The sequence below is a fragment of the Castanea sativa genome, chromosome 6, assembly GCF_040712315.1.
Source record: "Castanea sativa cultivar Marrone di Chiusa Pesio chromosome 6, ASM4071231v1".
Lineage (NCBI taxonomy): Eukaryota > Viridiplantae > Streptophyta > Magnoliopsida > Fagales > Fagaceae > Castanea > Castanea sativa.
The window spans coordinates 53,973,314-53,999,289 of record NC_134018.1 but is presented as its reverse complement, the minus strand read 5'-3'; the positions used below and the strand labels follow the sequence as shown (position 1 = coordinate 53,999,289).

The 25,976-nt window shown below is 39.0% G+C and overlaps 1 protein-coding gene and 1 long non-coding RNA gene across 2 annotated transcripts; both read right to left on the bottom strand.

Moving 5' to 3' along the window:
• Positions 1–3,876: 3,876 nt before the first annotated feature.
• On the bottom strand, positions 3,877–6,036 carry LOC142640849 (uncharacterized). Its single transcript, XR_012845271.1, has 2 exons — positions 5,101–6,036; positions 3,877–4,192 (listed from the first exon to the last, which is right to left on the bottom strand). It is a non-coding gene; the product is annotated as an uncharacterized LOC142640849 (long non-coding RNA).
• A 15,533-nt stretch (positions 6,037–21,569) lies between these two features.
• Positions 21,570–25,523, bottom strand: LOC142640848 (growth-regulating factor 9). The gene is made up of 4 exons (XM_075815147.1): positions 25,197–25,523; positions 24,728–25,114; positions 23,244–23,900; positions 21,570–22,330 (listed from the first exon to the last, which is right to left on the bottom strand). The coding sequence occupies exons 1-4, from the start codon at positions 25,219–25,221 to the stop codon at positions 21,921–21,923; spliced, it is 1,479 nt and encodes a 492-aa protein (XP_075671262.1). The 5' UTR covers positions 25,222–25,523; the 3' UTR covers positions 21,570–21,920.
• Positions 25,524–25,976: the final 453 nt, after the last annotated feature.

The following is a 25,976-nucleotide window of genomic DNA, read 5'->3' as shown; positions in this document are numbered from 1 at the left end:
ATTCCTAATTTCAAATATAAAATGTAGCTTCTATCATATGCTTTAAACCAGTTACATAGTACATACACACCATGAATTCAAAGGGAGAAAAACAAAATGCATTCAAAATGAATAGAGAATGACTTAAACTGTTAAACATGAGGATCAAGGAGAAGAAAATACCTCCTGGACATTAAATTGGTAAACATATCTCGAAGACTTGCAAGACCATCCACATTTCCTCTTGAAGTTGAATCGCCAGTAGTAATAAGAGCATAAATAAGAGCAATCAGAGCGGAAAGCATCAAGAAAAGCCTCACAATACCTTCTGCTATATGCCTAGCCACAGCATGCCCAACCTAACAAAAAAAAAAGGGGGTTAATTTAAAACCAAAATGCACTATATAGTGCTCATATAGTTAAATCCAATAAAATTATGAATACTGTAATTCTAAAGAATGACCAAAACAGACCTCATGCCCAATAATAGTTGCTAACTCTGCATCATTGTCTACAATATCAAGCAACCCATTGCAAACAACAATCCTTCCACCAAGATGACAGGAAGCATTAACTTCCGGAGTATTAAGCACATACACTTCCCAATTTCTTTGGTTCAAATGTTTAGTAGCAGGTTTCCATATAAAGTTTCGATCCCGCTTTTGGCTATGCTTAAACTCTGCTTCAGCAAGAGCACTTTTAAAATTAAAATATTGTGCCACTTTATCTCCAAAATCTCTACTTGCACCTAAATGGCCATTGATCTTGAATTCAGTTCCAAGCCTTAACCCACTATTCATTGCAGCAATGATCTTTGTTGCTACGGATTGTACCCGAATAGTTCTAGGGTCTGACAGAGGGAGTAATTTTCCTTTGTTTTCCTTCTCAAACTCCTGCCACTGATACTCTCCTAACTTATCCTCAATGTTTTCAGTGAGAGCAAGATGAAACCTTCCTGTGTATGGGACTCTTTGTATTCTTGCACAACAAATAGTAGTACAAACCACAGAACCACCAAAAAACAAAGCAACCCAATTTCTTCTACAAAATCTCATCAATCTTTGTACGTGCATTGACCAATTTCGTGAATTCGACACTGTTCTTGCTTGGTAAGATCTCCTTGTGACGTGAAGAAAACGACATGTTTGATGAATATTACGTTGCACTCCTCCAACTCCAAGCAAACCCACAACAGGAACCACACTAAAACTTGAAAAGTTTGAACCCAAGATTGTAGAACTATGTGGCGTGAACCGGCTATTATTAGCTGCACCAAAAGCTACATTTTTCTTTGAAAAGAAAGATGAGAATGTGTTGAATGTGTTTAATTTGGCTTTTGCATAAGAAAACCCCATGAATAATTACTCAAGCCCTAGCAAATTGAGCAATATAATGGTGATGATACTAGTACAGTAGAACTAGTGTGCTACTACTATATATACTATCTGTGAAGGAAAGATGTTACCCTGGAGATTCTTGTTGAAAAACTTGGGCATCCAGCTTTAAAATTGGTTTCTTTCATGGTTGAATAAACTCTGGTTTGGAAGTCGAGTAGATAAGAAGGAGATTAGGCTAGAAGGTATACTTGCGGAACAAGCAACATTTTGAATTAGGCCAAACGAATACAGGCCCAATTCTATAGGAATAAGTCCATATCAAAATTGAAATTTAAGCCTCGTTTGGGAGGAAGGAATGAAATGGAAATGAATGAAAATAATAATTTTAGAATATTTTTCCCTTCCCTTGTTCGGGAGTTTTAATGGAGGGAATGGAAAGTCCATTCCCTTATTTGGGAGTTTAAGTGGGAGGGAATGGAATGGATAGAAAGGAACACTCATTCCTCTCTATTCCCTTAAAACCTCAAATTTTCATTCCCCCCAAAATTGGGAGGAATGGGAGGGAATGGAATTAGATTTAATGAATTTTTTACTAAAACTCCCAAAATACACTTATATATTCAACCATTTATTTTAAAATAGGAGTCTAATAGTAATATTGTCATAAAATGATTCCATTCCATTCCACTCTCTCCATGTTACTCCCAAACAAAATTACTTACATTCCATTCATTTTCATTCCTTTCCATTCTTTTATTTTAAAACATTCAATCAAGGTTACTTAATTTCATTCCATTATTTTCCCTTACTTAAATACATTCCATTCCATTCCATTCCTTTATGATCATTCTATTCCATTCCGTTCCATTCCCTTATGAACTCCCTTATGGTTGGATTTTTATTCCAATCATTAATCTTAATGAGCTGTTATTTTGTACTATTTAAAAGGGAAAAAAAGTAATAAAGCCTTATGGGTTTAATCAGAGTCCACTATCTTTTTCCTTCTTTCTTTCTTTCTCTTTTTCCCCCTAGGCCACACTACTTGAACAATTGTAGATATGGTGAAGGATAATCTTCTTTTGCCTAAAACTTCATTTTTATGTCTATGGACTATGGTCTATGGGTGTATGGCCTGTGTGTCACAACTTAAAAAAGCTCCATAAATTTTTCTCAAAAAAAAAAAAAAACCCCCTTGAAGGAACTTTAAGAACCTTTTTACTAGAAGATGTCACCCATTTCATAATTTTATTAAGATTGCCTTTGTTTTGACACAAAACGTTTTCTGACAATTTTTTTTTTTTTAGTTCAGGAAAATTACTTGTTTTCTGGTGTTTGGTTTGTGTTGGATTATTTTTATAAAAAAAAATTATAAATTATTTTAATATTGATTAAATGCTCAATTAAGTGAATTGATGAAATCAATTTTTATCTGTTAATGGCAATATCGCTTTCTTTGCTAAAGTTTTTTTTTTTTTTTTTTGTTGAGAATAAGTATTCTAAGGACAACATGTAAAATTTTTTCTACTACATCGGATAAATCCGTAGATGGTATTGTGCGACTTAGTCCACTCCTCAACTCCGTCACCTCCATTAGTATTTTCATTTTGTATAAATTTCAAGTAAAAATTAGGTAACATCTCTCCTTTATTTCCAAGTATATAAAATAAATAATTAGATGAAAATAAAAGTTAAAAAACTAAATTCACAAGATACATAACTAAAATCAATATAATCAACATAATTTTTTTTTTCAACAAGACATACCCGGTACATCCATAATTACATCATAAGCAAGGGAAGTTCATGTTCAAAATACAGCACTTAAACCTAGTTAAACATAAGCAAAATACTCAAATTATCACAATACTACACATAACCATAAATTTATTATAGTTCCATAAGTATGATATTACCATCCAAGTTCTAATACATAACATTCTCAAAAAAAAAAAGTTCTGATACATAATCATTCCAAATGTGTGTTTGGATAGCAAGATTTGAGTAATTAAAACTCAAATACCTTGTTTGGAGTTTTAAAAGATCAAGGATTTGAATTTGACCAAATCCACCAATGATTTTAAACCTTTAAAATCCTTGGATTTTAAATGATATCTAAAATTAATGAATCTAATTTTTCTCAAAAAAAAAAATCTATTAATTTAAAATCCAAATTCAAGTTTCCAAACTCAAACTAAAATTGTTCCATATCATGATACTACCATCCAAGTTAATATATAACCATTCCAAAGCAAACATTGTTCCATAACCATGATACTACCATTCAAAGTCTAATACATAACCATTCCAAAGCAAACATTGTTCCATAACCATGATACTACCATTCAAAGTCTAATACATAACCATTCCAAAACAAGAATATTGTTATATATCCAAAACATTACATATCATGGGTTTCACTAATCACTACCCTTGCTGAAGAAATTATCCAAGCAAAGCTTTCGAAACTTAGCATTCTTAACCAAAAATGCCCTTTTCATTACCAGCCTATTGGTTAAAGGAAATTGCAAACATAGTTTCATCAATCCCCTCCATGAACAATAATATGAATAGTGCATCTCCCATTCGTTATCTTAAGCAAGCAAAGCATTATGATTTATATTACAAAAGCATCCTAGACAAAGCTTCTCACCCCCTCACCAGCTTTCACTTCTTTGTACACAGCCAACGCTTTGTTCATTACGTCTGCTTTATTTAGCAGTTCAGCCCTCTTAATACTTGATGGGTGAGTTGAGTTGATATCACCTTCACCACCAAGATTCCTCAGGTTTCTCTTATATATTGTGGGTGCCACTTGAGGGTTATATCCAGCAGATGCCATTAACATTAGTCCAATATAATCTGCTCCCTCTTCCCTCCTGCGAAGGAAATCAACTGTAACATTATTACAATTTGACATTACAAACAATTATCCCAACTTTTAACTACAAATTACTGTGAAGAAAATTCAAGTTAACAGAATTTAGAATTTCACAACAATATCAATTATGGACACCAAGAAAGAAATTTCAAGCACATGCATTTAGGTTTTGTTTGAACAATAATAAAGAAAAAGAAATAAGGAATTCCATATAATAATTATCACAAGTCCACAGCGTAAGAAGGTTCCAATTCATTTGAAAATCCAAATAGATCTTTTTTAAAAATAAAAATGAAAAAGAAAGAAATATCTTAGCCTTTAAAGCTCATTCAAGTGAATTGAAATCCTTCCTTTGGATTCACAAATCCATATGCAATCTCAAGTAATTAACTCCTAAGGAAGCAGCCCCTTTCAACTTGTAGATAACAATTGGGATTGGAATCTTTGGATATGAATATACCAAACAGTGTCTGCTATTGACACTAATATAGCATTCTCCTGTCCTCCTCCCAATCTGCTTTGTTAATACTCATCAACACAGTGAGGAAAGCCCTGGCTATAATTGACCAAGGGCCCCTTCAGAAATAATAATGGAAAGATCATAGGAGTATTTGAGAAACATTCTCAGTACAAGGTCGTTAATTAGCGCTGTCATTTGAAGAACTAATTGATTATCTATGACGAAGAAAACAAATGACCAAACAAACATGCAAAAGCCTTGTGTAAACTTTAATTCCTACTTTCAAATATAAAATGCAGCTTCTATCTATCTTATTCTTTAAAAAATTGCATACAGACCACGAATTCAAAGGGGGGAGAAAAAAAAAAAAAGAAAAAAAAAAAAGAATGCATTCAAGATTGTTAGAGAATGATTTAAACATGAGGGTTTTGATGAGAAGAAAATACCTCCTGCTTCTAAAATTCTTAAACATTCCCCAAAGTTTTGCAGGACCATCCGGATTTCTTCTTGAAGTTGAACTGCCAACATTAAGAATAGCAAAAATAAGAAGAATCAGAGCAATGAGAACCCAGACAAAATCCATCACAAACGTTCTGAGCTATGCCTAGCCACAGCATGCCCAATCTAACCACAGAAAAAGGGAGTTAATTAATTTAAAACCAAAATGCACTAAATAGTTCTCATATAGTTAAACCCAATAGAGGAATGAATACTGTATTTCTAAAGAAAATGACCAAATTAGATCTCATGCGCAATAATAGTTGCTAACTCTGCATCACAGTGTAGAATCTCAAGCAACCCCTTGTGAACAACAATCCTTCCACCAGAGAAGCATTTGGCATTAATTTCCAAAGTATCCATCACATAGACTTCCCAATTTCTTTGGTATAAAAATTTAGTAGCAGGTTTCCATATATAGTTTCGATCCCGGTTTTGTCTCTGCTTAAACCCTTGTTCAGCCTTATCTCCTTCAGATTTTGGTGCCAACAATGACCCTTTATCTCCAAAATCTCTACTAGCATATAAATGGCCATTGATCGTGAACTCGTCTCCAACCCTTAACCCGCTATTCATTGCTATAATGATCTTTGCAGCTATAGATTGTACCCGAATAGTTCGAGGGTCTGATAGAGGGAGTAATTTCCCTCTGTATTCCTCCTCAAACTTCTGCCACTCAATATCTCCTAACAGATCCTCCAACATTTCAATGAGAGAGATGGAACCTTCCTGAGTATGGGACTCTTCGTATTCTTGCACCACAAATAGCAATAACAAACATAGCACCAAACACCAAACTAAAGCCACATATTCTCCCACAAAATCCAATCAATCTTTGTACGCGCATTGACCAATTTAGTGACTTTGGCTCTGTTTTTGCATGGCAAAATCTCTTTGTGGTGTGAAGAAAAACAATGTGCATGATTAATATTATGTTCAGTGGCGACGCCACTCAGTAGCCAGGGTGTTCCTAGGAACACCCTGGCTTGAATTTTTTTTTTTTTTTTTTTTTATATATAATAAAATTTTTTTTTTTTGTTTACCCTTAAAAAAAAAAAAAAAAAAAAACACCCTCAAGCAATATTAGGAACACCCTCAAAATTTTTATGCTAAACAAATTTTGAACTAAAAAACATGCAGAGGCAGGGGTGTGTGCACACATGAGGTGTGTGTTTACGCACAGTGGAGTGTGTGCTAGACTCCTAATAGTTAGTAAAAAAAAAATGAATGAAGCAACTAAACACCAGTAATTAATAATTTAATTAACTTATACATTATAAAAGACAAACAAATTAAATTATGTTAAGCTAAACAAAAATTAATAATTTTATAATTTAATAATTAATGAAACAACTGTAAGTGCACAATTGCACCTGAACCCAAAGAAGGTTATGGGCTCAGGCCCAATGAGCCTTAAACAATGAAATTTGTAGAGTGTGGGTTCAGAATCTAGATTAAAGGTACTGAGAACTTGATAACGGGCTTTTATAAGCAAACACTTGTAAATAATGAATGATAATTGCAAATGAGTCTCCTCGGGCTTGAGCCGAGGACTATTTCTTTACTATTTCTCTTTCTTCCTTAAAGATTACAATTCTTAATTTCTTTTTTTTAGTTACCGATCCCCCCTCTCTTTGGCCTTCATCCCCCCTTAAATACTTCCTTCCCTAATACTTTTTGGAAAGTGACTAGAAGTTTCAGCCCTACTATTCAGGGGTCACTTCCCCATTAATACGGCCAGGGAGGTAAGTGCAGAGCCTTTAATGCGGAGGTAGCAGCCTTTGCTCTTGATATTTTCTTTAACACTGGTGCATCTAGGAGGTTTAGGGTGTCCCCCTTTAACCATTAGTCTTTCCAGAGTTGTGCCTGGACCTTCATAATGAAGTTTTGAGTTCTCCTGGGCCTATCCGAGGAGAAACTTACCCTCGGACGTGTCCTCGGATCCTCGGCGTATGGGCCAATTCGTAGAGTTTAATTCTTGAGCAGGTCGGCCCTCCATGCTACAGTCCAAAGGCCCATATGCCCACCTGGGTCCTTTTACTCCCCACAATAGCCCCTCAAAACTCTATTTTTCATCATCCGAGGAGAAAAAATAGGGTTTTGATTCAACAAGGACTTACCCCACACGTTTTGTAAATAACTGCTCGTGTGGAAACCGTTTCGCGTTCCAGAGGATGCCACTTGGCGGTTTTATTTTCAAAAACGCGTCATTTATTACCGTAAGTTACACCTTGTCCCCCACGTTCAACGGTGAGATGAGCATCCAACGGCCCTTGTTACTCCATGAAAATTTGGGCGGGACAAATGCAATTTCAAGGCTGCTTCCCGCACGTCGTGACGCTTCGGGAACCTGCGCCCTCATTTATTTCCTCTGAGGCTAATCCCATCAAAACATTAGTAATCACCCTTTGGTCTGCAGAAATCCGTGGAAATTCGTACAACTTGAAATTTGTAAATTCTTATTCCTTTTTTTCTTAACCCTTTCTCCTCGGACCCTGTCCTCAGCTCCTCTTATAACCATTCTCCCTCTTAGAACTTAGTCTTTCGTTCCTTTCCGATGGGAAAGTTTAAGTGCCTAGTTGATACCGCCGCTAGGATGGAAGGTTTTAGAGCCAAGTATCATATTCCCAGCGACGTAGGTCTAAAATACTGCCCGGCGGAAGCCGTGGCCGGTTCTAGAAAAACCGAAGAGGTCATCATCCCCATGGTCGCCTTCGTAGAAGGTGGGATGACCCTCCCAATGAAACCCGTAACCAGGGAGTACCTCCGCAACCACCAGTTGTGCCCCGATCAGTGTGCCCCCAACGTTTTTAGGGTCTTAGGAAGCGTTGATGCTCTAAACGAGCAAATGGGTCTGAACCTCACGTGGCATGATGTCGTCTTTATGTACGAATGCCACAAACTCACTGGAGTAGGTTATTACATCAAATCCCGCTCCAGTGTAGTTATGTTGATCTCCTGTTTGCCCAAGTCCAATAAAGGCATGAAGGATGACTACCTCATCGTCTTTGGCAACTGGCACGACGGCCCCCACTGCCCAGTTGAGTGAGGAGATCCAGGTGCGACACCTTAGAATTTAACTTCCCCCTCCATAACTCCCTAAATCATCTACGCATATGTATTCGCATTTACTTGAGCGTCTAACTTCAATTTATTATATGTTCTACGAATCTGACCATGTTTGTTCATTTGGATGTTTTTCTTTGCAGATAAGCAAAACGTGCGCCCACGCTTAAGCCACTGCAACGTTGCAGATTTGAATAGAGTGCTACGCTCCGAGGTGTTAGTCAGCAGAGACTTACAACTTAGGGCGGCGCACTTGATTCTGGGGTACGATCCCATCTCCTTGGACTTCCAGGAGATCGAGAACGCAATAATCGCAGGTGACTGAAGGCGTAGGAGAATTAACATAGCCAGACCCCACTTTTTGGCCGACCACGACATCCCTGACGCCCCAAACACAGTGTTGTACACACAGCTCATAGTGGCAGTTCCCCTCGCTGTGCACCCTCAGGAAATTGCTGTCCCAGAGGAGCGAGTGTCTTCTTCGAACACGTTGGACGAGGAGATAGAACAATTTCAGTTCGAGGACTCCCCAATACCTCACGGAAACCCATTTGTTGTTCTTTCCGACGAGGAAGAAGAAGCAGCCGAAGCCTCTTGGATAGAAGGTCTAGTGATAGCGCGTCCAGACGACAGCTCCATTGAAGAAGAGATGGACGAGCTAAAGGACCTTATGACCGTAAGAGGCGCACGAGTGGCGAAGAAGGGGACGAGGGGGTCCCAGGTTCCCCCAGCTTTACCACCACCTCCTCCTCCTCCAGCCGACCCCAAGCCTCCAGCCGAAGATCCCAAGAAGAAAAGGAAAGCGGAGGCCGAGGGGGCTGGAGCTGAAAAACAAAAGAAGATGAAACAGCCCGCGCCGGCCCAGCAGCAGAAAATGGACAAAGGCAAAGGGCGCGCCCGCTCAGTTGAGAGCAGGGAGATCAGAGACGTGGCCGAGGTGCGCCGAGCACCAGCTACCTGGTCTCTTGACTTGAGACTGGACGGCGCGCCCATTCCCTGTCACTCCAGCATTAGGGTAGTCCAGCAAGGCCACGCCCATCATTTGGCCGAGGTGTTGGAGCGTCCTCTTCTGCTGCCCAAGGACATGGAAACCTTGGAAAAGATGGGCCAGCCGCAATTGTTCCTCTCATTAAAAAGGGGTTTAGCTCTGGTAAGTTCCACCTCGCACTCGTACTTTATATTTATTTGCAAACACTTTACCGCATTTAACCTCCTGGCATTTTTGCAGTCCATCCAAGAAGTTTTCGCGGCCGAGAAGTTCGTGGAGGATTCTCGGAAGCGCGCTGGGATGGAGCAAGAGCTAAGGCAAGAGGCAGAAAGGTCCCTAGGCTAGGCCCTAGCAGAGAACGGGAAGATCACGTCACAGCTGGCCGACTTGAAAAGAGAGAGAGATGGAGACAAGGCCAGCTTGAAAACGATGGAGGGCCAAGTGGAGGGGCAGCGTAAGCTTCTCCGCCAAAAGGATGACGAGCTTGCCCAAGTCCAACAGGCACGCTCTGACTTGGAAAAGGAGCTTACGCGGGCGAAAGAGGAGGCTCGCGCCCACAAGCACGCACTGAAGGCCGCGAAGAAGGCTAGCTATCAGGAGAGGGTCACCAGAACGCAAGAACAGCTGACAGAAGCTTTTGCGGCCTTGTGCCGAGAGTACTGTCAGCAGGTCTGGGGAGAGGCCATGAATGCAGCAGGGGTTCCTCAAGCTTCCGAGCTGAGGAAGCCCGAGAACATTTGGCTTCCCCTAGACATATAGGAAATTGAAGACCCTCCTATTGCTGCCTCTCCTGCCCTTCCTCCTGCAGTGCAAGAACTTGTTCCTGATCCTACAGAACCTGAAGGTTCCTATAAAGAGAAGGACAAGTGTGATGGCGCCGAGAAGGAGCAAGTTCAAGACACGGAGCCCCTCGTCCCTTCAGCAGACAAAGGGAAGCAAGTTTTGTCCACCTTTGAACTGGAGTTGAAGAGTACCGAGGCTGGCAGCAGCTCCCTCCAAGACCCCCTGCACAAGCTTAAGGCCTAGGATAGAACCTTTTGTACTCCCCCTTTTTTGTATATAATTAATGAAGAACATTTTTATTCAACTTTCGTTCATGTTGTCTTTGTTTTACCTTATTCTTTTTGTGCTTGCCATGAAAGTCTTCCATAACAAATAGTTAAAGGGAAAAAAGAATAAATAAGTCTAACTCCACCATGCAAACAACTATGACTTCAAAACAACCACATAACTTAATTTAGATATTAAATAATGTCACAGTTAGACAACTCACATGATGATTAAAATTTTGTAATCTGACGTATTGCTTTCAGTAGGATGTAAGGTCCGAAGACCATTCCTTACCAAAATTTGTTCAACACTTAAAAATGTGGAACTTGAGATCCAAATTAATGAATGGTGAGATACTGATTTCCATGAAACGTGTAATAAGAATAAGAACAGTAACAAGATATTAAGAACAGTGACAAGGTTTGTGGTCCAAGGACTATACTTAACCAAGTTTCTGTTTGACTCTTAAGAATAGTAACCTCAAATGTTAATTTCCCCAAAGTAGGAGGTCCGAGGACCCGGCATAACTAAGGTTCTGTTTAACAAATGATAAGATATCAATTTTCACAAGATTTGTGGTCCAAGGACTACACTTAACCAAGTTTCTGTTTGATTTTTAAGAGTAGTAGTTTCAATTGTTAATTTCCCCAAAGTAGGAGGTCCGAGGACCCAGCATAACTAAGGTTCTATTTAACAAATGATAAGATATCAATTTTCACAAGGTTTGTGGTCCGAGGACTACACTTAACCAAGTTTATGTTTGACTCTTAAGAGTAGTAGCTTCAAATGTTAATTTCCCAAAAGTAGGAGGTCCGAGGACCCAGCATAACTAAGGTTCTGTTTAACAAATGATAAGATATCAATTTCCACAAGGTTTGTGGTCTGAGGACTACACTTAACCAAGTTTCTGTTTGACTCTTAAGAGTAGTAGCTTCAAATGTTAATTTCCCCAAAGTAGGAGGTCCGAGGACCCAGCATAACTAAGGTTCTGTTTAACAAATGATAAGATATCAATTTCCACAAGGTTTGTGGTCCGAGGACTACACTTAACCAAGTTTCTGTTTGACTCTTAAGAGTAGTAGCTTCAAATGTTAATTTCCCCAAAGTAGGAGGTCCGAGGACCCGGCATAGCTAAGGTTCTGTTTAAAAAATGATAAGATATCAATTTCCACAAGGTTTGTGGTCCGAGGACTACACTTAACCGAGTTTCTGTTTGATTTTTAAAAGTAGTAACTCGAAATGTTAGAGGTACTTATAACTTTAAAATGTTAACTAACAAAAACACATTTCATTAATAATAATACCTTCTAAGGTTATTTACATTCCACGGGCGTGGTACAATTCTTTCATCTAGGTCAGCTAACCGATATGACCCTATACATGCTACTAAAACAATGCGATAGGGGCCTTCCCAGTTGGGTCCTAACTTACCCCAAGCTAGGTTCTTAGAAGTGCCCACAACTTTTCTTAGTACAAGATCACCAGGTGCGAGCGGCCTTAGCTTCACGTGGGCATCATATCCCCGTTTTAGCTTCTACTGATAATAAGCCATTTGGACCATAGCTACCTCGCGTCGTTCCTTAAGTAAATCGAGGCCTTTCTTCAGGAGTCCATTGTTGTTCTCTAGGCTAAAAGAACTTTTCTTCAGGGTGGGAAAACCAAATTCCAGGGGTATAACCGTCTCGGCTCCATAAGTCATAGAGAATTGTGTTTCTCCCGTGGACCTGCGCGGCGTAGTCTGATACGTCCACAGAACATGTGGGAGTTCCTCTACCCACCTGCCTTTCGCATCGTCTAACCTTTTCTTGAGCCCACTAACTATGACCTTGTTAACAGCCTCGACTTGCCCATTTCCCTGAAGATAAGCTGGGGTTGAATATCTATTTACGATGCCTATATCATCACAGTATTTCCTAAAAGCCTTGCTGTCGAATTGAACGCCATTGTCTGAGATAAGCGTGTGTGGAATACCGAATCTAGTGACGATGTTTTTCCAGACAAATTTCTTGGAGTCAACGTCTCTGATATTTGCTAAGGGCTCGGCCTCAACCCATTTAGTGAAATAGTTTGTCCCCACGAGAAGCCATCTTTTGTTTCCTGTAGCTCTCGGAAATGGCCCCACTATGTCCAATCCCCACTGCGCAAAAGGCCAAGGGCTGGAGAGAGGGTTAAGAACCCCTCCAGGTTGATGAATATTAGGAGCAAACCTATGACATTGATCACATTTTCTGGCATAGTCCTGAGTCTCTCTCTGCATATTGGGCCACCAATAACCCTGAGTCAGGGCTCTATGGGCTAAGGACCTTCCCCCAGTGTGGCTTCCACAAATTCCCTCATGCAGTTCCTCCAGAAGTGCTTTCGTTGATTCAGGATGCACACACAACAAGTACAATCCTGAGAAGGATCGTTTATACAGTTTCTGGTCCTCGGACAACCAGAAGCGTGGCGCCTTTCAACGTATCTTATCCGCTTCAGATTTGTCCTGAGGAAGGATGTAATTCTTAAGAAAATATATAACCGGGTCAATCCAACTAGGTCCCGGCCTTATCAGATGAATGCGAACTGCGCTAACAATGGTAAGAGTTGGCTCTAGCAAATCCTCCACGAGGATAATCCTGGGCAAACCCTGAGACGAGGACGTTGCTAACGTAGCCAAAGAATCTGCATAGGTGTTTCCACTCCTAGAAATATGAGCTAAGACGAAGGAGTCAAATTCAGCTTGCTGACGCTTGACCTGGGCCAAATATTCCTGCATTCTGGGGTCTCTAGCCTCCATGGTCCCCATGACTTGGCTGACCACTAACTGAGAGTCCGAGAACACATGGATTTCCTTTCCACCCATTCTACGTACCATCTTCATGGCCACCAAGACTGCTTCATACTCGGCCTCATTATTAGTAGCCGAGAACGCCAATCTTAAAGATTTTTCGAAGACAATCCCCTCAGGGGACATTAGGACAAGTCCAACACCAGACCCTCTCTGATTAGCTACCCCATCCACATACACTTTCCAAGTCGGAGGTACTGTAGCTGTGATCACACCAACAGGTTTTTCATCCATGTGTGCCTCTGTCAGGGTTTCTTCTAGCAATGGTTCGATAAACTCTGCCACCAAGTCAGCGAGGACATGGCCCTTCACCGAGGTGCGAGGCTTATATTTAACATCAAAGGCTCCCAAAATGGTTCCCCATTTTGCCACCCTGCCAGAGTAATCGGTACTGCGTAACACCGCCTTAAGAGGCAATTGGGTCAGGACCACCACAGTGTGGGACTAAAAATAATGAGGAAGCTTGCGCGTGGCGTGAACTATGGCCAGAAGTGCTTTCTCCAAGAGCAGATAGCGCACCTCGGCCTCATTCAAAGACTTACTAACGTAGTAGACCGGTCTTTGCACCCCGCTTTCATTCCTTATATAGACCAGGCTGACTGCGTGGACGGCCACTGCCAGATAAGCAAACAAGACCTCATCCGCCTCGGGGCGAGACAAAATGGGTGGCCGAGAAAGATATTGCTTAAGCTGTTGGAAAGCTAACACGCAATCCTCGGTCCATTGAAACCCTTTCCACTTATTCAACAATTGGAAGAAAGGACGACATTGGTCGGCTGACCAAGAGATAAACCTATTCAATGCAGCAATCATTCCGGTCAATTTCTGGATCTCTTTTGGGTTCCGAGGCGGCTGCAAATCCTGAATAGCCCTGACCTGCGCTGGGTTCACCTCTATACCTCTGTGAGTAATCATGTATCCCAAGAACTTTCCGGACCCCACGCCAAAAGAGCACTTTGAGGCGTTAAGGCGCAGCTTGTACTTTCTTAGTACCTGAAAGGTGTCGGCCAGATCTTTCACGTGTGAAGGTATTGTTTTACTCTTCACCACCATATCATCCACATATACCTTAATGGTCTTCCCTAGTTGCTGTTCAAACATTCTGGTCATCATTCTTTGGTAGATAGCCCCAGCATTCTTCAACCCAAATGGCATGACCTTATAATGGTAGTTCCCTGTTGGAGTAATAAAAGCAGTCTTCTCTTGATCCTCCAATGCTAATGGGATCTGATGGTAACCCTGGAAGGCATCCAAAAAACTCATTCGAGGATGTCCGACAGTGGCATCCACCAGTTGATCAATACGCGGCATTGGGAATGAATCCTTGGGGCATGCCTTGTTTAAATCCGTAAAGTCCACACATACTCTCCACGTTCCATTCTTCTTTTTAACCACAACCGTATGCGCCAACCACTCGGGGTAGAAAACTTCTTTAATAGCCCCGGCCCTCTTGAGTTTGAGCACCTCTTCCTTCACAGCCTCGGAATGTTCTTTGGAGGAACGCCGAGGTGGCTGCCTTCTCGGGGCAATGGCAGGGTTGACGTTCAAACGATGACAAATGAAGCTCGGATCTACACCCGGAGCCTCATAAAGATCCCACGCAAAAACATCGATATTGTCTTTCAGAAATTCCAACAACTCCATCTTCTCCTGGTGCGGTAAGCGTATGCCGACCTGGAAGAACCTCTCTGGGTCATCTGCTATTAAAAACTTCTCTAACTCCTCACAAACAGTCTCATCTCCTGTCACCGCTCCAGGTGCATCCGGAGCTGTTAATTGCTATGACTCTTGGATGGGCAAAGCTGATAACTCGGCTTCTGACTGATGAAGCACTGCGGCCGATATGCATTGCCTGGCCACTGATTGGCTGCCGAGGATTTCCTCAACATACTCCCCCGAGGGAAACTTAACCTTAACATGCAAGGTAGAGGAGACAGCTCCTAGAGCGTGCAGCCATGGCCTGGCGAGGATGGCTGTATATGGGGAGTACGCGTCGACCACAATGAAATCCACCTCAACCGTTTCTGAGCCGGATTGGACGGGCAAACGAATCTGTCCCTTCGGCACAACGGCCCTTCCTTCGAAGCTTATGAGTGGCGAGTCATAAGGAGTAAGATCTTCCAACTTCAGCCTTAACCCCTTAAATAAATCAGGGTACATGATATCTGCACCGCTACCCTGATCAATCATAACTCTCTTGACATCATAACTCCCTATCCTGAGAGTGACCACAAGAGCATCGTCATGGGGTTGAATGGTACCAACCTTATCTTCCTCCGAAAATTCCAAGACGGGTAAGGTCACCTTCAACCTCTTCGGCCTGCAGCCTGGTTCCTCGGCCTGAGAATGGGAAACTGCCATCACCCTAATGGGACCTGAGCCAGTCCTGCCAGGTGCAGCGAAGATAACATTAATCGTTCCCAATGGGGGCCGAGATGGATTATTCTTCTGATTGTTCGAGCCAGATTGACTGCCCTGTCCACCAGGTTGACACAAGTGCTGCTTTAGTTTCCCTTCATTGACCAGCTGCTCCAAGTGGTTCCAAAGGATCCGATAGTTCTCGGTAGTATGGCCCACATCCTGGTGGTACTGACAAAAGAGGTTTTGATTCCTCTTCGTCGGGTCTCCTGCCATCTTACCAGGCCATCTGAAGAAGGGCTCCTTATGAACTTTCTCCAGCAACTGATGTACTGGTTCTCGGAACACAGTGTTCACAGCCTGAGGTGCTGCCGAGCCGGACTACCCAACATAATCTCTTCTCGGCTTGTTGTTGTGGTATCTGTTCGACCTGAAATCCCTTCTCTCCTGCGGGATAACCTTTTCCTTACCCTTTCCTTGCTGCTGGTCTTCCTCCACTCTCTTATACTCGTCAATGCGGTCCATGAGGCGACGTACGCTGCGGACGGGCTTTTTAGTCAAAGACTTCTTCAAGTCATGATCAGTAGGAAGGCCTACCTTAAAAGTATTGAGCGCCACCTCATCAAAGTCTCCATTTATTTCATTAAACATTTCCTAGTACCGGTCAGAATATGCTTTCAACGTCTCCCCTTCCCTCATGGTCATGGACAACAGCGAATCCAATGGCCGAGGTACTCTGTTACACGTAATGAACCGCGAAGCGAATGCTTTAGTGAGCTCCCCAAGCGAACCTATAGACCCCGATTTAAGGCCGTTGAACCACCTCATAGCAACAGGTCCCAAGCTAAAGGGGAAAACTTTACACATCAGGGTCTCGTTGTGAGAGTGCACTGCCATCCTCTGGTTAAAGTGACTCACGTGCTCCACCGGATCAGTCCGGCCATTGTAGATGGTAAAGGTGGGCTGGGTAAACCTCCTGGGAAGTCTCCCCTTCTCAATCCTCCATGAAAATGGAGATTTGAAGAGTTGGTGCAACGCCCGACTCATAGCATCGTTCCCTAAGCCCCTTGAAGGAAGCTTCTTGCGTCTGCGAGCTGGCTGGTCGTCCTCCTCACCAGAGGACATTGCACTGGGGGGTGAGCATGACCTTAAGCTGTAGCTACCTCCCCGTACCTCCTCTAAGGAAGGACTAGATGAGGACGGTGAAGACCTGCGTCTGGCGCGGCGTAACTTCCTCTTCAAACGATTAATCTCCTTCTGCATGGCCTTAGAACCATCCCCATGGGTGGTACTACCTCCACCATAAGTATGGCTAGCCCCGGGGTATTCTGTATGGACACTTCCCTCACGATCCCTTCGACGCTCAAGACGCTCGAAAAGATCCTCCGGTTGTGATCCCTGTGACTCTGCATGGTGAGAACCCAGGCCTGCCATAATATCCCAACTCCTTTTAGACTAGACTCCCCACAGATGGCGCCAATTGTAAGTGCACAATTGCACCTGAACTCAAAGAAGGTTATGGGCTCAGGCCCAATGCGCCTTAAACAATGAAATTTGTAGAGTGTGGGTTCAGAATCTAGATTAAAGGTACTGAGAACTTGATAACGGGCTTTTATAAGCAAACACTTGTAAATAATCAATGATAATTGCAAATGAGTCTCATCGGGCTTGAGCCGAGGACTATTTCTCTTTCTTCTTTAAAGATTACAATTTTTAATTTCTTTTTTTTAGTTACCGATCCCCCCTCTCTTTGGCCTTCACCCCCCCTTAAATACTTCATTCCCTGATACTTTTTGGAAAGTGACTAGAAGTTTCAGCCCTACTGTTCAAGGGTCACTTTCCCATTAATGCGGCCAGGGAGGTAGGTGCAGAGCCTTTAATGCGGAGGTAGCAGCCTTTGCTCTTGATATTTTTTTTAACACTGGTGCATCTAGGAGGTTCAGGGTGTCCCCCTTTAACCATTAGTCTTTCCAGAGTTGTGCCTGGACCTTCATAATGAAGTTTTGAGTTCTCCTGGGCCTATCCGAGGAGAAACTTACCCTCGGACGTGTCCTCGGATCCTCGGCGTATGGGCCAATTCGTAGAGTTTAATTCTGGAGTAGGTCGGCCCTCCATGCTACAGTCCAAAGGCCCATATGCCCACCTGGATCCTTTTACTACCCACAACAATAATACAACAAATTATAATTTATAAAAGACAAACAATTTTATGAAACAACTAAACAACAATAATTAATAATTTGATTAATATTTCAAATGAACTTATAGTTTATTGTATCGGTACCTTTGTTCATTAATTTCTTTTCTTTTTTTTTTTCTTTTTTTATTTTTTTTTCTTTTGAATTTTTTCGGTGTGCAGAATGCAAATTTGTTTTGGTTTTAAGAATTTTTTTTTTAAGTACAAACTTCATGCTTGCCAAATTTTGAATTGAAGCCAGTATTTACCGAAATGTCCCGAAACACCCGAAATAGACCGAAATGACCCAAAAAATTTTCAAAGTGGAATAGGAACACCCTGAACAAAATTCCTGGAGTCGCCAGTGATTATGTTGCAACCTTCCAACTCCAACCAAACCCACAACAGGAACCATGCAAACTATACCTAGTAAACTTTGAACTCAAAATTGTAGAACAATTAATGTGGCATGAACAGGCTGTTTTAGTTGCACCAAAAGCTACAACTTTTTTTTTGAACATAAAGATGAGAACGTGTTGGTTGTGATCAATTTGGATTTTATTTAAGAAAAAGCCATCAGAATAATTACTCGAACCCCAGCAAATTAAGCAATATATTATGGTGATACTTGTAACTTGCTAGTAACTACTACTATACAATTTATCTGTAAAGGAAAGACCAAAGATGGTACCTAAATTCTTTGAGAGTTCCAGCTTGCTTGTTGAAAACCGCACTAAAAATAGTCTCTTTACTTGTATCGTATACGAGAACAGTCTGATATTCTACCCCATGTTTCAGGGTTTTTCAGGTGTCTGAGAGTGAAACGGTTTATAGTTATTAGGACACCATTTCATTTTACATATGAAAAAAATATATGACCACATCTTTTATGCTACAATTTTACTACAATTCACATCAGATCTCGCATATGATATACTATACTATATTTTAGCATTAAAGTACAATAATAGTTCATTACCCAGTTTTACAATAGTAAAAAAAATTGCAATTATACTACAGTACCATCCTAAATTTATAATAATTATGTAGTTCACTTGCAAAATTAAAATAATGTTGTATATTCATTTACCTCAAAAGCATCTTCCTCTTTCTCTTTCTCTCTCCCTAACTCACCAAAAAATTAAAATATTGTTTTTTACTGTTTTGGGTTATATATTTGATTGTATAGATATATTATTTTAATGTGTTATATAGGAATATAAAAGTTGGGATGTTAGGTGTATTGTAAAATGAGAAATGATATGTTCACAATATTTTCACAACATTTTTACAACAAATCCTAAGTGGCAGGTTGTTATTGTTGGAGCAAAAAAGTAATCTTCATGTTAGGTTCAAATTTGAACTAATAACAACTAACCACCTGTGATTTGTTGTGAAAATGTTGTAAAAATATTGTGGACATAGCATCTCTCTTGTAAAATAGTATGGTATAATAAATAAAGTAACTTTTGAAATGATAAAATGAGATATTTTGTAGAAAATGAATGCTAATGCTCATGTAGTAAGCTATGAGCAGTGAAAATAAATAATGAGTACATGTGAAAATTACAAGTAGTCAATCACAATTTACTACATTGATTAATTGTAGAATAAATGTATGGTTCTAAAATTACTTTTTATTTATAGACTCCCTATTATTATTTATTAAAAAAATGAACCAAAAAAAATGAAAAGAGGCATATTTGATATTCCAACTATTTCCAAGTGTTTTTTTTTCAAGGAAATACTGCAATTTTATTCCAAGCAACTGTATAATAACAGATTAACAGTATTAGTTTTCACTTCAGTGACTAATTAATGTGTTAATGGTCATTCTGTGTGATTCTTAACTTTCGATTTTTATATATTATTAAGAGAAGTATACATAATACATAGTTGCGGAACGACAAAGAAAAAATTACTAATTGGGCCGAACGAATACAGGCCCAATTCTTAAGGAATGAATAAAAATAATGAATAAGATGCCGATAAATCAAATTTGGATTTGGATTTTTGTTCTGCTTGACGAAATTTGGTGTGGCGCTTTTTCTTTTTTTTCTTTTGGTATGGCGCATTAAATTTGATGGTTTAGTGATGTGGAAATTTGACTGCTAGTTATTAATAAATTTGAATGATTTTGGTATTTTAAGAATTAATTTTGATAAATTTAAAAAAAATTTAATACAATTTAAGTAAATAATATTAATTGTAATAATTTATTGAAAAAATGTTTAAACAATTGATAAAAACCCAAATTTTAATAAGGCATTAAATATGTATGCGCAATCATTGGTTTCTATACATGTGATGGGTTAGGTTGGAAATTTCTCAAACTAAAAAGGCTTGATTGAAAAAAACCATATAAGTATCTAATACAACTCATACACACTCCTATAATGTTAACATATTAGTATCTCCTAGTGTTTCTAAAAGATACATTTTTTTTTTTATCAATTTCAATCATTTGGTCCACTTTGATCCACTTCGGACTAATTGACCCTTATATTGGTTCTTTTTGTAGGTTGTCTTTTGAGTTTTTGGTTCAAATTTGCATTTTCTTTTTTTCTTAATTTTTGAGTTGAGAAGAATGAAATTTTATTCTATTTGAGCCATACTTTTTAATTTTTGACTAAAAAATACAAACAAAATAGGCATTAGAATTTGAGCCTAAAAAAACAATAAATATCATAAATATTCAAAAGATTACCTTAAATATTAAAGTTTCAATAATATAGTACTATAGTTATATTTGAAAAGATAGAAAAAAAAGTTAGAATTCTAAACTTATATAATAATTTAAACTTAATATAATATGTTACATGTGTTCCATGGATTGAGGGTGTACATTTTTTTTTTAATATTCTTGGATATGCTCAAATTAATCAACTAATTATGGTATTTTTTTTAAATAATTTTAATAACATCTTCTTCATTATATATATATATATATATATATATATATATATATATATATATATATATATATCTCAGTACGTATTGTTGTTGAATGCAAAATAAATTATTCCATTACATAAAAATTAATTATAAAAAATAGAAAATACTTTTAAATTACACATGAACTATTTAACCTAAAAGAAATTTATTATAATTTTATAAAATAATTATATTACATTTTTCGAAGCATCTCGTGAGTTTTGCAACTAGCAATAATAAGATGGGAACAAAAGTCATGGTCAATTGATAAAATAAGGAAGAATATGAGTTACCGTGTGTGCTTCTGATGGTTGTTCATTTCTTTTCTCTTGGATTTTTTTTTTTTTTTTTTTTTGATGAATTTTCTCTTGGATTCTTGAATCAGTGGCTGGAACCCATTAGAAAGCTCAGACGCAGTGGAACCTTCCAATGGTGAGGCTGGTAGGGAATGATTACTTGAAGAATTAGGAGAGTACTGCCTTGTGTAGAATCGGATGGATAGAGATAGAGGACAACACATATTTCTGCGCCTAGGCTAAGAGCTTGCACTGGTGAGGGGCTAATCTTAGTTTTAGGCTTTTAGCCAATTGTGAGATGGGATCCTTGGTTACTCTTGTTTATGTTGGATTTGTCCTAGTGCGTAAGGGTTTCTTGCTAGATAGTGGACACTACTGACAGTTTATCTGTAAAATGTCTGCCACAATCAGTATCAATAGCTTTCTTATCATTGATTCCATCACCACGAACTCCACTTTCCTCTCTAAATTACAATAGGGAAATAGCTGCAGCCCAAGCCATTGATCAAAATGACATCCAAACTTTTTCTGTATACTGCTTGCCACAGTTTCTTTGTAAAAGAGCAATCAGAAGAATAATGCTTTCTACATTTAATCATGCTTCTCCAAAAAAACACTTAAGAAATCTCCTGTGCAACCCCATTAAGCTAATCTATTCCTTCTCAATAGATTGCTTTTAATAGCCAATAAAACATAAAAGCATGCTTTGAAGACAGCTTTAGTAAACCAAACAATATTGTACCAATGAACATCAGGTAGTTTTGCCAAATAGATTGGTTTCTGCAGTTGTATATTTTCCCGTCTTAGATGGCAGCTAACCAAACATAATCTTCGTAAGAAAAAAGGCTTTGTATAGTAACAAACAAGGCTTCCATTTTAACAAAATAGGCCTCTCGGTAGTTACAAGATACAGAACAAGAAGCTCATCGGTTATATATCTCCTCCTTACACAACACAAATAAAATCACCATTACCTCCTGCATGCAACAATGCCTCAAAACTGGTTTCTCAACCGCCGGCAATTGTATGAAAGCACTCAAAAGATTAAAAGGTTAGTCTTGTAGACAGCATCTTTACGAAGAAACATAACCATATTCATTGGCAGTGATGCTGGTGTCCGTAATTGTGGTGTCACTGCTACTGCTGGTACTCTTTTCATCATTGTGTATTAATTGAGGACTTGCTTGGATTGAAATGGAGAGATTTGTGTTTGGGATTGCACAAGCTGCTTTGTTGGGTATATTTGTAGAACAATATGGTGGAGCTCTATGACTTGCAGCAGTGGAAACAGGGGGAACAGATATTGTTTGGGAGGCTAGCACACGCTTTTTGGCACCTCTGTGCATGTGCTGCTCACAATACTTCTGATCAGGAACCACATCCCTGCTGCACCGCCACTTCTTTCCATCTGTTCTTCTACACCTCCCTGGTTCAAGTTCATTCCCATTTCGGTCTCCAAAGCATGAACCACTGCAACCTTGAACTGAAAAAAGTAGATGAAAAGAAGATAAATCTCATTTCACAATCCCAAAAGAAAGCAACTAAAATATGACCACTCAAAATTTTCAACAAGGCACAATGAGATTGAACATACACCCACTTAAAGCAGTAAATTATATAACATCATACCTCAATAGTTTATTTTCTATGACAAAGCATCAGCATCTCAGTCCTATTCTAACCTTGGTATCACACGATATTTATCAAAATCAAGTGACCAAGTTCCAACAACATCAGACACATAAACCTTACTTATAAACCATCTCATCAAAATTGATTTGATCTTAACTTACAACTCAAATTGCTAATAGCAGTAGACGAAAGAAATTTTCAGAAATAAATGCATCAAAGTTTTATTACCAATGAATCAAAAGAAAGAGGATTCTATAAGAGTGTGCCAACAGCATAAACATATCAACCATATCAAGACCATATCCTAGTTTACCTAACATTCTTTATGAGAAAGCATTACTATAAATAAATAAATATATATATATATATATATATATATATACACACACACCTAACATTCTTTATGAGAAAGCATTACTATAAATAAATATATATATATATACACCTAACATTCTTTATGAGAAAGCATTACTATTAATAAATATATATATATATATATATATATATATATTTATATATCTCCAGAAGAACAAGCATAAGAGACACATACTGAAAAGACAAAACAATCTACATTAGAAAATCAATAGCCTTCAAAGTATTAAGGGGGCCAATGGAGAAGTCCATCTATTTATACCAGCAAACAATAACAAGAAAGCAGTCTCTTTGTGAGGGAAAAGAAAAGGAGAAATCCCTGTTACAAAAATGTCATCATTTATAACAGTTTTCAGATGACAAAAGGGTGGTTTCAATATTACTAATATTACCTTGAAGAACACTCTTCGGTGAGAAGTCCAATCCCATTGTCATACCAATATTTATGTTGTTAACCCTTTTTCTGCTGCTTTTCATGGTGCCATTGTAACAGGCATAGTTGCCACTCATATCTTTCCTGTAAGTATTGTGGTCAATTTTGTTGTTGGAATTAGCAGTGAGAGTGGGTGCAGTGGCAGGGGTAGTTGTGATGCTTGCAGTAACAGTGGCAGGTATGGTAGTCGCAGAGATCGGGGTTCTGGCGGTAACAGCATCACAAATTTCATTTTTCTTGCTTCCAATATTGCTACTGGGGGTGTTGGCGTTAGAGGTGGAGGAGGTACTATGGCTGTTGGCACTGTTAGTAGAAGATGGAGTCATGAGTTGAAGGCCTACAGCAGTTGAATTACCATGCTTGGTTTTCAACTCCACTAATTTGTCAGTTAACTTGTTGGATGGTGTTGACTCTGAAGGGGAGGCAATTTTAAAAGCTTCCACAGGCTTTCTTGAACGCTGACGGCCTCTGTGCATGTGCCGCTCACAGTATTTCTGATCTGGAACCACATTCTTACCACACCTCCATTTCTTCCCATCAGTTCTTCGACACCTTCCCGGTTCAGGATCCATCATGGTCCTATAGTCAAATCCTTTGGGACTAAAATAACCTATAACTGAACGGGATCAACAAAAAGAAACAAAACCCAGATCACAACCTTCAACTGAAATTTTAATAGATAATTGCAATATTTGATTAATGAAAACAAATCCCAAAATTCATGTCTCATAAACATAAACCAATTTCAACTGACTAAACATGACTCCATTTCAAAAATCAATATTTCTCAGCAAAGTTGGCGGAAAACAAAAGGCAATCATTTGATTTGACATAAGCCTAATTCCAAATTCCAAATTCCAAATTCCAAATTCCAAATTCCAAATTCCAAATTCCAAATTTAGCCATGATGACTAACACCATTTCAGATAAACAAAACCAATACAAATTTTAAAACATATATTCCCAAACCAAGAGAAAATTAATTTGATTAGGCTGATCCAATCTCAAATTTCAAGCCTAATAAACAAATACCATCTTATAAAACAAATGTAAGATCAAAATTCTAAGAAAAATCCATAAAAACAAAGTAGCTGATCTATCTGACTATCATAATCCTATATCAAGTCTTGCAAGCTTATACCCACCCCAAACACACGCACACCACACATATACACATATATAATCAATAATCCCAATAAAGTTTCACTTACAAATCTACCGGAACAAAAAAAAAAAAAAAAAAAACAGTAACCAACAAAGAAACCCGTCAAATTTCTAATCAAATAAAGTCAAGATCACCTCACAATTGAAAACCCACCTCAATTCCAATTCAAAGAATTCTAAAAGATGAAAAAGACAGCAACTTTCTTAATAACAAGATAAAGAAAGCTAAAAGAGGACCCTATTGAAAGCAAGAAAAGTTGAAAGACTAAAGAGACTCACAGCTAGGATATCGGTCATAAATAGCGGGACCAAAACAGCTAGCCACGCTCTTCCAAATAGGAATGACGAGGTGAAGAGGAACAGGGAGAGCAGCAGCCAAGTGCTTGTAGATGAGAGCCTGTTGTTGGAGCTCATGCAGCTGAGTTGGTGTCAACAACACAGGCTTTTCGTGTCTTTGTGTATCTTCACAAGAGCAGCTACTACTACTACCAATAGCAATAGTCACGAGGTTTTGTGCTTCATCACAAGAGCTACTACAACTAGCACCAATCCCAAGACCAAGCTTGATCCACGGTTGTTGTGCCTCTTCTTGTGCAATTTCCTTTACATCTTCAACCTTGACCGTCGATGCCTTTTCAAACAACTTCTGGGGTCCACCTCCACCACCTAAATAAAAACAAAAAAAAAAAACAGAAATCTTTATAGACCCAAAAAACCAAATAAGCAAGAGAGAGAGAGAGAACCAGACTTTGATGAGGTAGTGGAGCCTCCATTTTCACATGAGCTTCAAGTTTTTAAGAGACAGAACAAACCAAAATCCCAAAATTGGGATTTGAGGGAAAGTGAAAGAAAGATAAAGATAGAGATGGAGAGAAAATGTGATGAGAGTAAATTTCTAACGCCAAAAGCAAAACCTGAAACAACTGCGAACGTGACAGGACAGCAAGTATCAACACACACTACACTACTACAGGTGCACTGCAGGTCCTTGACATATTAATTAAAAAGCGTGTTTCAAAAAACCCACAAAAAAAAAAAAATCAAAACCCCAAAAGCAAAACCGAAAAAAAAAAAAAAAAAGCCTCTTGCACTCACAACAAATGGTGTGTGAGTGTAAATGTTGGTGTGTGTGAGAGAGAAAGTGAGATTAAAGTGTTGTCAGTGTGTCAGTTTTCTGACAATTTCTCAGCCTTCTTTTTTATTTTTCTCTGAAGCTCTCCTCAGTGCCAAAAATATATATTAAAAAAAAATTTAAAATGTACAGTACATTGTATTGGCAGCATTGGGAATAAATAATAAATTTAAGCGGGGATGATATGAGCCGTGTCTAAGCAATACTTTTAAATAAAAATTTTTTTTTTTTATACACTTTTTCATTAGTGCGTAATTTTAAAAAATACAAACGTTACTTGAAGAAAATTACCACTTTTTCAAAAAAAACAACGTATGTAAACGGTAGTTTCGGAGTACTTAGAAGCGCGTGAGGGACACTGAGATATTAGCTGGGCGGGTACGCGGGAGGTTTGTG

Excerpts from the sequence above, each read along its gene's own strand:
- LOC142640848 (XM_075815147.1), bottom strand. The coding sequence starts at position 25,221 with ATGGAGGCTCCACTACCTCATCAAA. Across the intron at positions 25,115-25,196 it reads GGCTCCACTACCTCATCAAA|GTGGTGGAGGTGGACCCCAG; the intron begins GTCTGGTTCTCT and ends GTTTTTATTTAG. Across the intron at positions 22,331-23,243 it reads ACCGAAGAGTGTTCTTCAAG|TTCAAGGTTGCAGTGGTTCA; the intron begins GTAATATTAGTA and ends TACTTTTTTCAG.